The 19,199-nt window shown below is 38.4% G+C and overlaps 1 protein-coding gene across 1 annotated transcript in view; it reads right to left on the bottom strand.

Moving 5' to 3' along the window:
• Positions 1 to 2,126: 2,126 nt before the first annotated feature.
• Positions 2,127 to 19,199, bottom strand: part of gab3 (GRB2 associated binding protein 3) — a 30,359-nt gene continuing 13,286 nt past the window's right edge. The window contains exons 4-12 of the mRNA XM_041802189.1: positions 17,299 to 17,599; positions 12,405 to 12,561; positions 11,857 to 12,320; positions 11,666 to 11,715; positions 8,723 to 8,969; positions 8,292 to 8,382; positions 6,237 to 6,321; positions 5,443 to 5,562; positions 2,127 to 2,955 (exon numbers count right to left, since the gene is read on the bottom strand). Of these exons, the coding sequence (XP_041658123.1) occupies positions 2,839 to 2,955; positions 5,443 to 5,562; positions 6,237 to 6,321; positions 8,292 to 8,382; positions 8,723 to 8,969; positions 11,666 to 11,715; positions 11,857 to 12,320; positions 12,405 to 12,561; positions 17,299 to 17,599 (1,632 nt within the window). The 3' untranslated portion in view covers positions 2,127 to 2,838. The remainder of the gene's footprint in view (positions 2,956 to 5,442; positions 5,563 to 6,236; positions 6,322 to 8,291; positions 8,383 to 8,722; positions 8,970 to 11,665; positions 11,716 to 11,856; positions 12,321 to 12,404; positions 12,562 to 17,298; positions 17,600 to 19,199) is intronic.

Below are 19,199 nucleotides of genomic sequence, written 5' to 3'. Positions count from 1 at the left end.
CTCCCGGCGCATGCTAGTGACGCAACACGTGTGGAACGTGTGCTTTTGTACAACGTAAAATTAAACTTTTTTTTTTTTTTTTTCAAAAAATAGAAAAACAGGGATGCTGTTTATGTGGCTGACATATTGAAACAAAACTCTAATTTCCAACATATTGAGAATTATTGGTTCGGGGTTTTATCCCTGTATGAAATAAGAATATTAAATAGTTATGAACGCTACTGCAAATGCTGTTTTACAATTACTGAATGGATCGCTTCAAAGCCGGTGGCAAAGCCAAAATATTATCTGTCAGTGGGTTTGATATAAGAAGCTTCAGTTGTACTAGGCACATAAGAAGTTACTTATACCAGGGCAGAGTCGTAGCACAGGGGGGAAACGGGGCACTGATTATATGGGCCCACAGTAGGGAGGGGCCCTTGAGGAGCCTGCAATAAATAGTGTGTTTTTTATGTTTTTTTCTTTGTAATTAGTATCATTATTGAATAAAAAGTGACAAAATAAATGGGTCAACCAACTGAAATTTGTATCAAATTGAGTAAAATAAATACTGGGGGGGCTCTGCTCCCCTAAAAATGTCCAAATGGTATAGTCCAAAATTCATAAATAAATTATAATAAATGATAAATTAAGTTTAACCACAGTATTGCTACGCTTCAAAAATACATTAAAACGTGTGTATATTTGTAAAAAATAATGCAACATTTGTTGCTTGACCAGCCAGTTAAGGGGGGGACTGTGTAATATTCTTTTTGTGGGCTCCAAATCCCTAGCTACGCCCCTGTACCAGGGTTTCTCAAACTTTTCAGGGCTAGAGACCCCTTACAGGGCAGAAAATTCTCCAAGGACCTCACGTAACCCTCAGGCTGATTAAATATATGTTAACTGCCATTTGTACTCCTAGATGCTGTATTTTAAACTCTCCAGTGTAAATACAATCTCTAAATTGAGTGTGGCTTCTTCCTTTTTGTGATCCTTGGAGCAGTCAAATAAGAAGCCCTCTGTGCTTTTTCTGAGGTTGTGGTCAGGTTCACTATTCCTGTTTTCTGGCAGATGTATTCCTCACCCTTTTACTTTGAAAAAAAAAAACCCTTCAGTTTTGTCCTTAAACTCTGCATGCTTTGTTATCAGATGATGCTTTAGCTTTGCGGGCTTCATGGCTTTACATGAAGACACACAACACTTTTGGTCTTCCACCGCTGTTCTCAATAAAACCAAACTAGAGATAGCTGTCATAATACTTTCTCAGTTTAACTGGTTTGGGCCTAGCATCACTTGATGAAGTGGACATGCTTTAATATTTATCCATTGTTGCTAGCTGGACCTGCACACCAAATGCATCCTGAGCTAAGTGGCTGATACGTGATGAGAGACAGATTTATGTGATATGTCACAATCATATCTGAGTTTTTATTCTCTCAAAGCTGAATAATGTGGGAGTCATTGGTTTAGTGTGGTTGTTTGTGGTCCTTTTATCTATTTATATGTTTTCGAATGACATGGCATTACTTTAATAATTTATTTTAAATTATTTTGCGGACCCCCAAGCTCCCTGGACCCCAGTTTGAGAACCACTGACTTATACATCAAAAATGAAATATTAATATTGATATTATAATAATGACAATGATCACAAAAAAAAAACAAAATAATAACAACAACAAAAATAATAACAACAAAAACATTATTATTATTATTATTACTATTATTATTATTATTATTAACATTGTTATTGTTATTACTATTAATAAAATAGATAAATTATCAAAAGATAATTAAACATGGTTTTAAGTAAAATAAAAAGAGAAGAATAATAATGCTTCTCTAATAAAACCTGTAATGATTAAAAAGATAAATAATTACAGTAATATTAATATTAGAAAATAAGAAATAGTAAAAAAAAATGACAATAATAATAATAATAATAATCACAATAAAGATAACAATAATAATGATTACAATACAAATAATTATCATAACCTGATTTTTAAAAAACACTTTTTGTCATACACCTTTTTTCAGCATGCAAAACAGGATCAGGAGTAGGCACTGCCCTCACACCTTTTAAGAAATTATTAGGAAAAAAGATTTTTTTTAAAATATAGACTTTATTGATATTATTGGAGCATAAACATGAGAACATGCCAGCAGTGAAGATGCGCCAACAAGACAGAACACATATTAAAATAAAATAAATAAGAAAGCACAATAAATAAAATTTGAATTTTTTTAAAGGGGAAAATTATTGTTTGGGTCATTACAATTTTCTTCATTGAAATTTAACAAATGAAGTTAATACCGGTAATATTAACCCTAAAGGCAAGAAGAGAGTAGTCACTAAGCCTTTTCTGTGAGCAGTTCATTTCAGGAGAAAGAGAAAAAAGGGATCTCAGACTGGATTATTGATGTTCTGTTACAAAGTCTGTGTGTTTGGGGGCATGGGCATAAAAAAAAATCACTTTTCTTCTTTGCAGCCACAAACACTAAATAACAAACATTCAAAGCAAATCATACAGACAGTACAGCAATAAGATGCCCTTTTCAAAATTTGGTAAAACATTATGCTACAGTAAAAATCATTGTGATGCAGTGCACGGTTTGGTCTTATTTACAGTAGAGATCAGGTCAACTGAGAGTAAATAAAGTTTTTACAGTGCAATTTTGAGTTTTTACCCAGTAAACAAGCATACAACTGCTTACTTTCTCTTGTGCTTTTTTGATACTGTTTTTCAAAGTGCTTTTAAATGGTTTTGGTCCGCAGTTTTCTCCTGTGCTGGTGTTACTGATGGTCCTCTTGAAACAAGGGGTGGTGATTTTCTTCATCATGTCTTTTTCAAGTCATGTTTTTGATTGTCGCACATCTGTCCACTCCATTTTGGTATTTTGCAGTGCCTGTGTCTTCTTCTCATCGACCTTCACATAATCCACTCTGTTCTCATCAGATAGAAAGGGCTTCTGCAAATTATATGGAAATAACAAATCATTACATTAAATAAACAGCTTTAATGTCAACATGGGTGTGCATTACTTACAAGAAAATAAAGTTACACTGCACTAATTCATTTACAACTGAACTGAATCTCTTTTATTGGTTTGGGACTGCAATTTGACAGTTTGAATCCAAAGCATGACACTGATGCAGTGCAATGAGAGCTTAGAGCTGCAGCTAATTTGCAACTCTTATTCTGACTTGAACAATTAAATAAACCCTCTACTGAATAATCAAGATTCCACAAGATAAATCCACATTTATATTAATATACTGTAAATATATTTACCATGACTTAAAAAATATTGTAATCCAGTACTGTGCCTATAAAAGTATTCACCCCCTTGGATGTTTTACCCTTTTATTGATTTTCTAAATCAATCATGGCAAATATGATTACACTTTTTCTTACAAGAAAATACAAAGTGAAAACAATAAAAACAGATTTCTACAAAGTAATTTCAATTAAACAAAAACGTGATGTAAAATAAGTGACTGCATAAATATTCACCCCTTTATATCAGTTTTTAGTAGATGCACATTTGGCTGCAATCACAGCACAAAGTCTGTGTGGATAGGTCCCATTCAGACTAGATACTGCAATTTTACTCCATTCTTTGCAAAACTGCTCAATTTCTGTCGGGTGGCACAGGGATCTGGTGAAATCAGCACCAGTAAGTCCAGCCAAAAATTCTCTTTTTGATTGAGGTCTGGGCTTTGACTTAGCCACTCCAGAACATTCACCTTGTTGTCATTAAATCATTACTGTTTAGCTTCCGCTGTATGCTTTAGGTCATTGTCTTGCTGTAAAATAAATCTACTGAGCCGTAGTTCCCTTGCAGATTGAATAAGATTGTCTTCCAGGATGTTGCTATATTTTGCCAACTGCTGAGAAGCATCCCCACAGCATGATGTTGCCACCATCGTAGGCAGATTCATGTGCCATATTCCTCCCATTTCTTGATGACAGATTTGACTAAACTGTTAAATTCCTTGGAAAACTGACTTATAACTTACTTTTCAATAACCTTTTCTGAGTTGCTTGGAGTGTTCTTTTGTCTTCATGGTGAAGTGGTAGCCAGGAATACTGATTAACCAGTGACTGGACCTTCCAGACATGTGTGTATTAATACTACAATCACTTGAGACACATTCCCTGCACTTAGTGATCCTTTTTTGCTAGTTGTGAGACTACTAGCACCAGATGGCTGGACATCTGTTGAATTAGGTCACTCACTTTAAAGGATGAATATTTATACAATCATTCAACCTTCAATTTTTTTGTTTAATTTGAAAGTGAAAAAGGATTTCTTCAAAGAAATTTCAATTAGAGTTTTTTTATAATCTTTTTTTGTCAACAAGCCAAATTATATTGAACATGATTGATTTACAAAATCAATAAAAGGGTAAAACATCCACGGGGGTGAATACTTTTTATAGGCAGTATGTATCATAAAAGTGAATGATAATCATCGAAAAATGAAGGAGCACAGCTCTATTTTGCATTTAGTCAGCACCTCACAGAAAAAATGAACTTTTACATGATATTCACTGTAACAAAACTATGCCGTCATTATTAATAGCCTATATTGATTTTGTGATTGTATAATAGATGTCCCGGTCAATTCTACCTGCTTTTTTCATCAAGTACACGGCACCACACATAAACTCTAATGTGTTCCCCTGCTGGCTCTGATGATTCTTTATTCGCCTCTGTTTTTACCTCTGAAGGGGAGAGCACTTCGTCCCCTGCTGTACGCCTCCATGACATTCGAAGTGAAGGCAAAATGCAAAAGGGGTATAAATACCAAGCCTTCAAAACGCACAGTGAATCAGCCTCATGACCACTGATTCCATGAAAATATTGTTTTATTGGGCACAGAGAGTAACCCAACACTTCTTTATTTTTCAACAGTCAAATGTAAAAGAAAATGCTGGCAGTGAGTCTTACACCCTCTGAGAAAGGTCAGTACCATGTGGTTTGTAAGGCATGTGTCTGTAACAGAGGGAGGGACATCTTAGAATAATTACTACACAGTGAAAAACATCCATCTCCAAATCTACTATCAGCAAAATTATCCTTATCGACACCAGCTCCTATTTTTACAACTGGTGCACCTCTAATCGGCAATTTTCTGCTGAGTGTGCACTATCAAGCGAAAGGAAAAATCCCTCTAAAATTTCAAAGATCAACCCTCTGTGGGTTTCAGGTTTTTTCACTCCACTTCAGAGAGAGATTTCATTTATTTCCCACAGTGCCTTGGCAGCATCGAAAGCGCACATCATTTAGATGGCGCAGGCAGGTGACAGGAAACGGTGGTAGAATACAAACGACTCTTGTCCACTTCAGAAAGATCAACAACTCTATTACAGAGGCTGTTGTTGCACATGGTATGAAACAGCAGATTTGACACAGCAGAAAATGAAGCGTCATTTTCCTGATCTAACCCTACCTTCAGCACAGGAGAGGGCGATGCTGAATTGAAATCCAGTGACAAATAGTCGAGGTTTGATCTTCTCGCCCACGGCTGAACAGCTCCATCAAAAGTTAGAGAGAAATGTTTCATTGACTCCTGTTAGAGAAATGAAAAAGATGAACACTTTACTGAGTCATGGCTGCTCATAGTTAAAATCACATTAAACGCAAACAGTTTTTAAAAATCGGTTTATCCGTGCTGCATTAAAAGCAAAGCCTTGATTAGATAAAAATATTTAGATTAGGAAAACATAGGAATCTACTTGTGTCTAGGGTGCATTCACTTGCAGGGAGAGGCTAGGACATGACTAATATGTTTTAACCTTATTCTGAGAAATCAATTTATCATGCAGCCTCTACAGTAAAAGCCTTGTGCAACATCATACTGCTACATGCACACACACTGGAAAGACCCCACTGTGATTACAATCTGCTGATCAGAGTATTTTGGGAAAAACACTTTTTACTCCCACATTTTTTAGCTGTGTGGAGATGAAAATGTTTGATGTCTACTCCCACAAACTCTCCTACAGTTAGAAGATTGTGGATAAAACATGATGAATGTTGAAGAACAGACATAAAAGCTCCAAAATCTCTTCATGCCATGTTAGCCGGGTCATATTTATTCAAGATCCTCAGCTGATGAGTGATATCACATCATTTCTGCAAGGAAAGGCTTCCTCCAGGTTCGGATCCAGAAAAGCATTGCACAATTCGTGCTTGAGTTCATACACTCCCTTTGAGTCCATTAAAATATGAATAAAATCTCACCATTTCAGTGCAGTTTTTGTTTTCATCTCTTGGGTGTTCCCCGTTCTCAGGTCTTCTTTCAAGAGGTAATAACTTCGTTGAAAAGCTGCAAATTCAACAATAAAACAAAAAAAAATCATAAATTTCTGTCGCAATAGCAGAAAACAACGAAGCTTTACAAATACAAACACAGACATCATCCTAGAACTGGATAAAGTTTTAAAACCAGGGAAAGTAGAGTTCCTTTAGAAGGTATTCACCCCCTCATTTACCCATTAATGGTTTTATAAATCAATCGTGGGGTTTTTTTCCACCAAAAAAAACTCTTAAATGTCTAAGTGAACATATTCTACAAAGTAATACCAATTAAATAAAAATATATTATGTAAAATAGGTCATAGCATAAATATCCCCCCCCCTTTAAAGGGACTGATCTGATTCAGCAGCGCTCCAGCCATCTGGCCTCACAATGTAGTATAAACACAACTGTGTCTGGAAGGTCCAGTCACTGGTTAATCAGTATTCCTAACTACCATACAGAAAAAGAACTCTATAAGCAACTCCGAGAAAAGGTTATTGAAAAGTATAAGTCGGGGAATGGATAAAAAAATGTAAAGGCACTGAATATCCTCCAGAGTTCAGTAAAATCCATCATAAAAAAATGGAAGGAATAAGGCACATGTGTAAATCTGCAAAGATCAGGCTGTCCTCACAAACTGGGAGAGACTGTGCTTAAAACAGCTTTTGCCTGGGTTATTCACTGGTCAAAACTTAATGGAAGCATACAGCAAAAGTTACACAGAAATGGTTTAAAGACAACAAGGTGAATGTTCTGGAGTGGCCGAGTCAAAGCCCAGACCTCTCAGTCAGAGGGTTTGAGCAGTTTGGCAAAGAACAATGGAGTAAAATTGAAGTGTCCAGATGTGCAAGCCTGATTGAGACCTATCCACACAGACACAGTGCTGTGATTGCAGCCAAAGATTCACCTACTAAAAACTGACTTGAAGGGGTTGAAAACTTATGCAGTCACTATCTTACATATTTTTAGATAACTGAAATCTGTTTTCACTTTGATATTAAAGAGATTTTTTGGGGTCAAAAAAGCTAAATATAACGACTATGATAAATTCATAAAATCAAAAAATAGGGGAAACATCCAAGGGGGTGAATGGCCCAGCCCCTAGGGGGCCCAAAGCAATAAGAGGGTTGGCATTGCTTCCTGAGCTTCCCCAGCTTTCTTGCTCAGCAAGAAGAACAAGACAAACTTTATGAGTAGACTTTCAGGTAAATGTAGGACTAATCATGAATATACAGCTGACATCACAACTACTAAAACAAGTACTGGAAAATGTGGCAGGTCCCATCTTGCCCTTGGCTTCTCCAGTGCACTGTGCATTAAAAAAACAGACAAGAACTCCTTTCTTTTTGCCCACACCCTACCTGCATGAGACAGTGAGAGGCTTTTTTACGTTGCTGTGTAAGGTGAGGGGTGGGTTTTTTAATATTTTCATCTGCTTAATGGAAGCCCAGCAGAAGAAAATTGTGTACCTTTTGATGCTGTGAGGTTTCTTTAAAATCCCTTAGAATTCTGGGTAAAATCAGTCAAAACCACCTATCCAGGAATTCTTAAATTAAATTGAATGCTATGTTTGAACCATTTGGAGTACAAGCACAAACAAGGTGGATATAGCAAGGTTACACTCTGAAGCTTCTTCCCAAACTGTCAGACTCACTCTCGCTGCCACTGGGATTGACTTATACAACAAAAAGCGTTTTTCTGTGTCCCAACTGAATTTGTATAGGGAAACAGAGGCCTGTGGATGACTGTTGCTGGGAAGAGTTAGCTGGAAAGCTAAATTTGACCAATGCATGAAGCGTAAGCTAGTTCAGGTTCAAAGCTGATAACCATAGAACAGAAAATGAGCATTTTACAACTCTTTTATCCAAACACAACCTAGGTGTTTTCAAACAGGAGACTCCAAAAAGGATCGATCATGGCAGAAATTTTCTAAGCACTGCTCAGAATTGCCTGGACAAATACACTATTACAGCAAATACAAGACTTCTTTCTCTCACCATGTTTCAGTCATAGCTCTGCTCAGAGGAAGGTGAGTGGGACACTCTGTGATTGTTGAGAGTCCTGTCAAGTCAAGAGGTGGGGGTCGAACTGTGAACCAACAAAGGACAAAGTTATTAGATTTGTTACAGTTCTCTCACGTGCAAAGGAAAGGTCAACTTGTAACAGTGATACATAACAAAGATCACTGAGCCTATCTGCTGTCCAGATGAGTCAGAATTGTGAGTCATTATGACAACCGATTACTGTTACGGCAATGAATTTACATGCTGACAAGTTTGTACATCTGTTAACCCTTATAAATATTTAATACCACATATCTAATCACATCCAAAACACCCCTTAAGATGAAGTTTCTGCGGTCAAGGACAAAAGGCCATATTTTTACCACAACACCAATTCTTAAAGAAGAACCAATCAGGGCTCTCACCTCGCCTCAAACGTGGTTTTAAATGTCGGTGAATTGGAGGAGGTGCGAGATCTGCAGGTTGACACATCAGCGGTGTCAGAGGTGTGGATGACTCGATGTTGCTGTTTGTATTGAGGAAGCTGAATGTCCTGGGGCTCATGGGGATGTAACCATCACATTCAGTGGCGGTAACAGGGGGAGAAGGAGAAGCCATGGGAACATATGACTCATCCTCAAAGCTTTGAAATCGTACAGTACTCAAACAGGGCTGTTGAAAGACAAAGCATCATGTGATCAGACACGTGCACCATACTGTCATTTAAGTTCAAACTGTTCAAGCTGCTGCATTTGCAATTTTTCTGTTGTTCCTTTCAAATTATTTAGCTGACGTGTGTATTCATTTGCATGATGACTAGATTACTGCATGGTTTTAAAGGAGTTATTAACAGAGATAGATGAATAGAATGGCACTTTTGTCAAAGCTGCTCAGCTAGTTACAGTGCCTACAAAAAGTATTCACCCCCTTGGATGTTTTCCCCTTTTATTGATTTTATAAATCAGTCATGCTCAGTTCTTTTGACAAAAATATATACAGTGCTTAACAAATTTATTAGACCACCACTCAACGTAAAGTCAGTGGTTGATTGTTATGCTTGATTAATTTCTGACTTCTCAGAGAAGCCCAGTGAGCCGGCTCAAATTTGGGTATAAAAAGGTGAATTCAGTTTGAAATCCCTCATTCCTGTTCAAAACGGTAAAACGTGGAGAGCTCGGTGAAAATGAAAGAGTCCACATTAAAACACTTCATGATGCTGGATGGTCTTTGAGACAAATATGACAGGTGGTCTAATAAATTTGTTAAGCACTGTATATATACAAAAAACCTCTTTAATGTCAAAGTGAGAACAGATTTCTACAAAGTAATCTCAATCAAATAAAAATATGTCATGTAAAAATAAGTGACTGCATACATCTTTATCCCCTTCAAGTCAGTATTTAGTAGATGCACTTTTGGCTGCAACCACAGCACTTTTACTCCATTCTTCTTTGCATTGGGCGTGAACAGCCCATTACAAGTCCAGCCACAAATTCTATGTTGGATTGAGGTCTAGGCTTTGACTCAGCCACACCAGAATTTATCATCTTAAAACCATTTCTGTGTAGCTTTTGCTGTATGATTCAGGTCATTGTCTTGCTGGAAAATAAATCTTCAGTATTTGCAGACTGAATAAGATTGTCCTCCAGGATTTTTCCCATATTATGCCATATTCATTTTACCCTCTACCTTTACAAGCCTTCAAGAGCACTGCCAAGAAGCACCCCGACACCATGATGTTGCCCCACCGTGCTTCACAGTGGAGGTGGCTTGTTAGTGGTGATGTGCATTGTTTTGTGTTCTCCAAATGTGGTGTTTTGTCCAATGGCCAAAAAGCACAATTTCAGTCACATCAGACCAAAGAACTTTCTTCCACTTGACCATGGAGTCTCTAACATGTCTTTTGGTGAGCTCTAGTTTCTTTAACAGTGGCTTTCTCTTTGCCACTCTTCCATAAAGCTTTGACGGGTAAACAGCCCAGGAAACAGTCATTGTATGACTGTCTCAGCTGCTCAGCTTGGAACTCCTTCAGAGTAGTCATAGGTGTTTTGGTGGCTTCTCTCACTAGTCTGCTTCTTGCACGGTCACTCAGTTTGAGAGGACAGCCTGATCTAGGCAGATTTACACATGTGCCATGCTCCTTCCATTTCTTGATGATAGATTTAACAGAACTCTGGAGAGTGTTCAATGCCTTGGAGAAAAATTTTGTATCCATCCTCTGACTTCTACTTTCAATACCCTTTTCTCTGAGTGGATTGGAGTGTTCTTTTGTCTTCATGGTGTAATGGTAGCCAGGAATACTGGTTAACCAGTGACTGGACCTCCCAGACAGAGGTGTCTTAATACTACCATCACTTGAGACACATTTACTGCATTCAGGTGATCCTCATTTCACTACTAGCACCAACTGGCTGGACATTTGTTGAACTAGATCATTCACTTAAAAAGAGGTGAATATTTATACAATCACTTATTTAACCTACCAAATTTTAGTTTAATTGACATTACTTTGTAGAAATTGTTTCTACTTTGACATGAAAGTTTTTTGACTTTTTTTTGTTGTCAAAAAAAGGCAAATTAAACCGATTAAGGCTGATTTATAAAATCAATAAAAGGGTAAAACATGCACTTTTTGTTGGCACTGTAATCAAAGTGCTTGTGTTAGTCTTGTGTCTTTCTGGAAGATTCCCTGGCTGGGTTCAGTGGGTGCGTACACTCTTGTTATGTTTTTGCCAGGCAACATTTTCAACTATGGCAAAGTAGTCCAACCACCTCAGATTGTAACAGGAAGGTTACATGCCTGAAATGGCATACTGTACCTAGTGCTTCCTCCGTGTGAGCTTTAGGCTAAGCTAACAAGTTGTTTAATCTTGCCTTTTATAAATGGCACAGCCCCCAATTTGTCATGTAACTCTCAAAGATAAAAACAGAGAGAAGTTGAGGAATTTTCAAAAGTTCCAAATATCAAAATGGCTAAATAGGAGCTAAATGAGGCAAAGCTTCCTCTCTTTTGGCTCAAATAAGCTGTTAAACCTTGTTTTTTATTTATGATTTAGACATGCAGTGATGTAAAAGAAGGAGAAGATGCAAAAAGCAAAGAGTCAAGATGTTTTTGCAGCTATGCATTTGGAAATACTGTTTCTTACTCTTTGACGAATCTCTTAACAAATTAAGACTCTCTTTTCTGACGTGCATCTGTTGTGGATAGATGAAATATGCATGGCTTCGAGTTTTTGTGCAAGGCTAAAATAAGCTACTTAACCTTGTTTTGTATTTATGGGACAGACATGATGAAAGACTTAAGGCTCTTGTAGATCAGGGAAAAAGAAAAGTTTTGAATGTCAGAATGCTCTTGATTAACCTCTTACCAGATTAAGACTCTGTCTTCTGTTCTGTATCAATCTACCGTCAGCATCTCCTAAAACAAAGACATGCAATCAAAAGACCTTAGTTTACAAGTGTACCCTGAAAACCACTATTATCAGCTTATACTTAATGACATTTCTCTTATCTTCTGTGTCATTCAGACTGTGTGACTGCCATCCCATTGAGCACGCACCTATTCTGAAATGGTCCAGGCCTGACAATGACGTCCTCCGCGAGAACAAAGCACCGTGACTTAAGAAATGCTGTGTGCTCATCGCCCTTGTCCTGTTTGCTCCTTCATCACTTTGCTGCTCTGACAGGTGGTTGGGTTTCGGTGGCAGCGGAGGAGGCGTCTGTGTGTCACTCGTTGCCTCAAAGGACGCAGAAGAGTAAGGTTTGTCGAACTGGAAGACGCTTGTGGCACAGTGAAGAAGGGGAGAGGAGGAGGAAGAAGGCAGAGCCAGGGAGGTGCATGGAGCGCTGAAAGGGGGGTTAGTCAATCTTCCATGGGGGAAGATGGGTGGAGTGAGACTGGGGGCGTGAGAAATGGAGGAGGAAGAGGAATCGGTGTAGAGAGGTGAGGGGACGATGTCTTTGACTGCATCGTCTGATGACTTCTGCTCCAGAGAGATCTCAGAGTTTGAGAAGCTGTTGAGTCTACAAGAAAGAGAAAAATGAAAACATTGTAGTTCTTCAGCACAATCTCATGATACCATTTCACTGTGTGTTTAAGCTACATACCGACTAGCGCTCACACTCCCCGTCTCACACTGGGCGAGTAACAGGTAGTCCAGTGGGTGACTGGAATCGAGCTGGCTGGATACAGACGCCCTGTCGGAGCTGTCAGGGGACGGCTGGAGGGAGATGGGGGTGTGAGGGAAGCCTTCTTCTGAGCTCTCTGTTCAAAACAAGCAGAGCAGAAAAGAGAGCGTGTAATGTCTGAAATGCTACAACCACTACTGCTACAAAAAACTGACAACAAAAGCTAGCACATCTCGTACTCAGTACACAACCTGTACATTCATGAAGGAGTGGGTGAATATGAACATTTTTGCAGGCACATGCGAGTCCTGTTCCCTTTTTTATTTATACTTTCTTCAGTTTCTTGTCAGGGTGGCCTTCGCTCAGAAATTTGTCTCATTCCATTTCTCTCAAGGCCGCAGAGGCAAGGCTGTGCCTGCACACCCATGTGTGGGGAGAACAAAAATACAAAAGACTTTGCTTGTTCTCATAAAACATTTGCTACCCTTAAAGGACATTTGTGCTCTGCCCACAACAACCTTTTATAATCCTTTGTAAAACTAATGAGGTGCCACATTACAAGAACTCAGACACAGTCTGCCTCTTTGTTAAAACACAATTTTTTAACACCACTTTTATCTAAAATTCTACAAAAAAAACAGCAAAATTTCCTAAAATTACATTGTTTAATGTGGGACGAAACTGTACTTTTTCATCAGCTGTGTGTGCTTTGGTTTCTCAGAGTTGGAAGGGGATGTACGGCAGCATAATCAGCAACTCTGTACCATTAATCTCTTTCACACTGACACGTCCTTAAGTGTCCTCTCCAAGTATCACTAGATTCATTTAAGGAAAAAAAAAACAGCAGATCACTGCGTGAGAGCAAACGGTGTGTGAGTATAAAACAAGTCAGAATGTTTAAAGTAAAAAGAGCTAAAGCCATAAAAAAAATCCACCTCCAAAAGATGTTTAATTCTATGCAGATCTGGGGCATATTTAGAGAAGTGCTGAAACAGTCTTGTCATTTATCATCTCATCTGAATGTGACTCCAGTTCCCTGTTATCTTCTTGTGGACAGCTGCATCAGTGAGCCGCATGACAGGCTAGTATACACAAAAACAACCTTTTAAACAGCTGGGAGCTTCTCCTGAACACTTGCGTTTAAATTTGACGGCACATTTTTGTTTAACAGCTATTAGCTTAACAGCTTTTCCATAAAAAACTAGTTTAAAACGGATTTGTTTCCTGGAGAGAAGTATGGCTAGCTGCAGATTAGTCTAAAACAAAATAAAATGTATTTGCTGCTGCTATAGAAGCAAAGCCAGATAGAATTTGTATCAAACATCTCTGACTAAAGTGTTATGACTGAGATGGTTTGTGGGTTTGAGAGCTCAGTTAGAGAGAAAATTATCAGCATGTAAACCACAAGCCTGGATCAAAGACTGATCATAGATGTAGAGATTTCTTTTACCCTAAATATATTTTTAGGGTTTTTAAAACAATAACAAACTCCTCATTTTCTCCTCATCTCTCAAAATGAATGCAAATACTCACACAGCTGAAAGTATTCGCTATGTTTTATGCATCGTTTTTAAAATTTTACCTGAATCTGATATCATCAGAAGAGTAAAGAGTTAGGATTGGAAAAAAAAACCAACATGCATTCTTTAAGTCCCTTCCAAAAACGTAATTTACTGTTAAAGTATGTTAAAAAAAAAAAAAAAAAAAGGAAACACAGGAAACACAGGAAAAAGCAAAGAAAAATCTATCTTAAAAGATAAAGTTCCTTTAAAAAGTTTCAAGTGTTTCAGACTTCTTTTGACCCTTGCAAGTCCACAGGCTATTATTTGCCATTTTGTTTTGACAGTATAAACCACTTTTTTCTGAGGTCAGCCCTACAGGTGGGTCTGTCTGTGTCTGACTGAGTGACTGACTGAGTGACTGTACCTTTAGGGAGTCGCGCTATGGGCGGGGTTTAGTTGTACTGAAAGCCCTTGGTAATGGCTGCCTCCACTGCTGTAAATACCTGAGATAAAGCTTTAGCACTTCGTCCATTTTACTAGAACTGGATCATTTTTCTGTGTAAAATAAAGAACAAAAACAACCCTAAAAGCTTTTCATGTTGGGAAAGGTGTATTCACTCTTCTGCTGACCTGCTTTGGCATATATGATAGTTATCAGGAAAGGGTTACTTGTTGTGTGAGTGGTCGGATACAACGGCTGCTAAGTCCAAGCTAGTGATTAGCTCGGACTTAGCCACAGCAGCACTTTTGTCAGAACTTGACAGTGTGTCTTTATTAAAACAAGTGCAGAGAGCAACACTGAAAGGTTTCTGTGACATAAAAGATGTTTTCGCTCTACTCCTGCTCTGTTTCGGCATGGATTTCTGATCATAACAGGGGGATTTTCCAGTGTATCCAGGGGCTGCTGTCACAGTAGTTGTTAGCTTGGATGTAGCTGTAGGAAAGTGGCAGTTTTATCGAAACTGGCCTAAATTTCTTTTTAAAACAAGCACAAAGGGTCACACTGAAAGCTTGTCTTGGCACAGAGGTTGTTTTTGTACGTCTCCCGTGTGACTTCTTTTTATTAAGATTTATTTTGGGGCTTTTTTGTGCCTTTATTGATAGAGGAGCGCCACCGGCTGGACTCTACCGCACAACCACCTGGCCATCCACGCCCCTCCCAAGTGGCTTTGGCATCAATTATACACGAAGGTCTGCCATTAAACCAGCAGTGGGCTTCATAAGACTAGCGCATGTGCACTACGTCATTTGCAGCTCTGACTGGTTGTCATGAATGTGACGGACAGAAGTTCCTCCAATCACCCTCTGAAGATTTTCTGAAAAGTCCTGCCCTTCCCAAATGCTTTCTATGGGAGCTTTCCCAGATGAGTGTGAAATATATTCAGTTGATCTGGCATGTCAGATTTGCTGTTTCCTGCCAACTTGGCTTTATGTTTTAAACTTTAAGAGTCCTTCAGTTCTCAACCCACAGACATTAGTGACAGCACAATTAAACACCCAAAAAATAATCACTACCAGAACACACAATTCAGTCTGGCATTTCAACAGGCATCCCAGATAATTAGTAGATTTCACCTAGTCTTGTTACATAATGAATGATTAGCAGATAGTAAAAATACACGTTTTTATCTTCCTTTCTTAAAAAAAAATGACACAGCATGCTGAAATTCTGAATAAATGACCTGTGCAAGTCCCGTGCAGTATGGACCACTGTCCCCTATGTGTAAAAATAATTTTTACATCAAAGTGAAATGATCATATTTCCTATTCTTACTGGCCTTTTGACATCAAACAGAACCTAAAAGAGAGCTTAAAAATCACACTTTCTACACAAGGTGAAGGTGATGCAAAATGTGGCTGTGTTTTCATGGTATCACATGAAAAAATGATGTCATCACACTGGCATGATCATGGACTCCTAAGGCTGAAACTAATTTATTACATTGCCTTATGATTTTTTCTAGTCTGCTGGTTTCATTTTGATGTTTATCTAAACCTTTTTATAACTTTCTACATTCTCAGTAGATAAAATGATGAATAAATAAGTGCTGGTAGCTAATTGAAAGTATTAATCATGAACAAATTACAGTCTTTAAAGAATTAACTTGATTAAATGCATTTATATTGTGCAGAGAGACCTTCTGCATAACTCTTTTTTCAGATTTCTAAAATTCACGTTTGAATATTTCTCAATTCTTCACCTCATTAGATAACTAATTCTTTCATCACTTATTAATCTATTCCAGATAATGTTGATGGCACTATTTGATGGGTTTATATTTAAAATAAAAGACCAAGGCATTTTGGGCAAGTGTTTTCATCAAGCTGCTGTGGCTCTTCATTTTTTTTAAAGATATATATTTGGGCATTTTGTATATTTATTTATAGAGGAGGACAGTGGATAGAGTTTGGAAGTGGGATGATAGAGATGTAGGACAGGAGCCACAGACCACATGATAATTTTCTGACATGTCACCCTATCTGTGATTAATTAATCAAAATAAATGCATCTTTTTCCATCCATCCATTTTCATCTGCGTATCTGGAGCTGGGTCAAAGGGGTAACAGGCTAAGCAAGTCCACCCAGACATCCCTTTCCCCAGTGACACTTTCAAATCCCGCTAGGGGATCCTGAGGCGTTCCCAGACCAGACAGGATAGGTAATCCCTCCAGCGCATTCTGGGTCTTCCCAGGCTCCTCCCAGCCGGATGTACCCAGAATACCTCCACAGGGAAGTGACGAGGTGGCATCCTGATCAGATGCCCAAACCACCTCAACTGGCTCCTTTCAAAGCCAAGGAGCAGCAGCTCTACTCCTAGCTCCCTTCAGATGTCTGAACTCCTTACCTTGCCTCTTAGGCTGAGCCCGGCCACCCTCCGGAAGAAACTCATTTCGGCTGCTTGTGTCCAGGATCTCATTCTTTAGTCATTACACAGAGTTCATGATGCATCATTTTGACATCACTAAAATAGATCAATATTATTGATACCACACTGCTGTGTTTGCTGCACAAATTATTAACTCAGCCACTGTTTGGGCAATTAAAAAAAAAAAAAGACATTTTAAAGCTAGAGCTCTGAGGACTTAACTGTGTGTGAGATGTCAGTAAACTGCTTTCTTGTGGTCTCTGATCCTCTGACTAAAAACCAAACAGCCCCAAACAAACATTCTGGTTTTGACCTAATTTTCAAGTCTGATATTCAGTTCACCACTTCCTGTGTGAAGACAAGTGACACCAATCTCATGTGGACCAAAGAGTAAAGTTTCAGATCTGCACCCTCTGGTTAACACTCTTGTTTTCCGGTGTTTAAAATCTTCCAGATGCAGCTTCGACGTATCATTTCAAGTTAAAAGGCTCTGTGTTTGTTTACCTGCCTCCTCCAGGCTCCCAAACTGACAGATCTGACTGATGCTGCTGATCCAGCAGTTCATCTCCTCCTCTGTTTTGGCCACCAGGTAGAAAACTCGAGATGACGTCTTCACCACGAAGAGGTGCTTCCCGTGAAAGTCTCGTTTTATCCTGAGCTGTCCGTTCAGCATTTCCACCTCGCACTCTTTCAGGTCGATGGTGCGGATGGGCTTTTTGGAGTTCTTACTCTGATAGTACTCCAGCACATCGGGGTTACCACTCATTCGACCTCTCCGGAGCACAAACCAGCGTTTTCTCCAGGCCTGCAGGAGAGAAATCATCTTTTAGTATAAACTGAACTTTATCCTTATATTGTGTTACCATCAGTGCTGCACAATTCTTACATTAGCATCTCCCTTTCCCATCAACCACCCTTACGTTAGTCATGGGAATAAGATCACAGTTCCTGCTCCTCACATCGGCTAACGTAGCATTTTTTTTCTGCTTTTGATAAGGCCAGTAAGCGGAACTTGAACCCAAGTTTCCCAGAAGCAGAGAGAAGAGGAAGTTCACTGTATTTAACGGAAAATGTCAAACACAACAACGAAAGAATTATTTATACAGTTCTGGGTCAGAGTTTTTGACTAACTGAAAACTATACACTGAAACTGTAAGTAGATATTTATAGCTCTAAAGATCCACTTGTAATATCTAACACTCAAGTCCTTAGATAGCCCAGTGTAGTAGGTGTTATATTTCAAATGTAAAAAACAGATATGTTGAAATAAACTTGTTTTAAACAGTGATGCATTAATGTTCATACAGGTTTCACACTTGGTTTGTGGCTTTGTGCGCATCATCAGGGTGGAGCCACAGAAAGTCCTTGGCATGCGGGTATTTTTCTGCCACTGCAGTCACATATTTGTTCGTACCAGGAAATGGTAAAACATACCACACTTACTGCCAATACCTCTGCAAGGTTTGAGAGGAAACCGTAACTACGGGCAGCAATTTGATCCTAGGTACACAAAATTCTTTCATATATACAGGCACATTTAGTAAAGACTAAGGGGGATAATAAAGATGGATTTTGATGTTTTAGGTTGTATTTCACCTTTTCAGAGATATGTTAACATTATAAAACAAAAAGCCTCTAAATGATTTACTATTTTCATTAAAAAGAGCATGTACAGAAGTCCTGAGAGGACATTTTATCTCCTGAAAAATGTAATAAATCTAGGTTGTTTTCTTAAAACTTGACTTATTTATCTGATTATCTTGAAAGAACAACACTGACATTAGACACTGACACATTGGGAACAACATGTAGGGGTCACATTTACTTCAGCAGAGTGGAAACATTTCTGGAGAGACATTAAAACAACCCTGAAGTCAGTCAGACTCATAGAGTTAAACAGATGAAAATCTTCCATAGATTGGAAGAATGTTTAAAATGTTTATGATTGGCAAGATGGTGGACGAGTGGGATCATTGCAGGGATGGAAAAAGTACATGACTATTGTGCTCAAGTAAAAATGCAGTTACTCTGGTTAAAATTTAGTTAAGTAAAAGTACTAGGCTATAAGATCTACACAAGTAGCAATGAAAAGTATTCAATTTAAAGTTTACTGTAAGTACTGAGCAGCTACTGGGGAGTTTTACAGTAAAAATGATCTTACCCAATCAGCAAGAACAACAAGAGGACAGATCTCCAACCAGGTTGTACAGTCAAAGTCACACCTCTTTAATAAGGCAAATACACAGCAAAATTGACAGTGTTAACTGAACTCATATACAGTTATATTTAACACTTTAAAATCATCTGTTGGTCCACACTGCATATACTGTAGTTAAACTTCTGAAAGTCCTAAATCAGGGGTGTCAAACTCAAGGCCCGGGGGCCAAATCCAGGCCCATGGAACA

This window comes from Cheilinus undulatus, linkage group 12, assembly GCF_018320785.1.
Source record: "Cheilinus undulatus linkage group 12, ASM1832078v1, whole genome shotgun sequence".
Classification (NCBI taxonomy): Eukaryota; Metazoa; Chordata; class Actinopteri; order Labriformes; family Labridae; genus Cheilinus; species Cheilinus undulatus.
The sequence above is the reverse complement of the archived record's forward strand: the minus strand, read 5'-3'. Positions and strand labels throughout refer to the sequence as shown.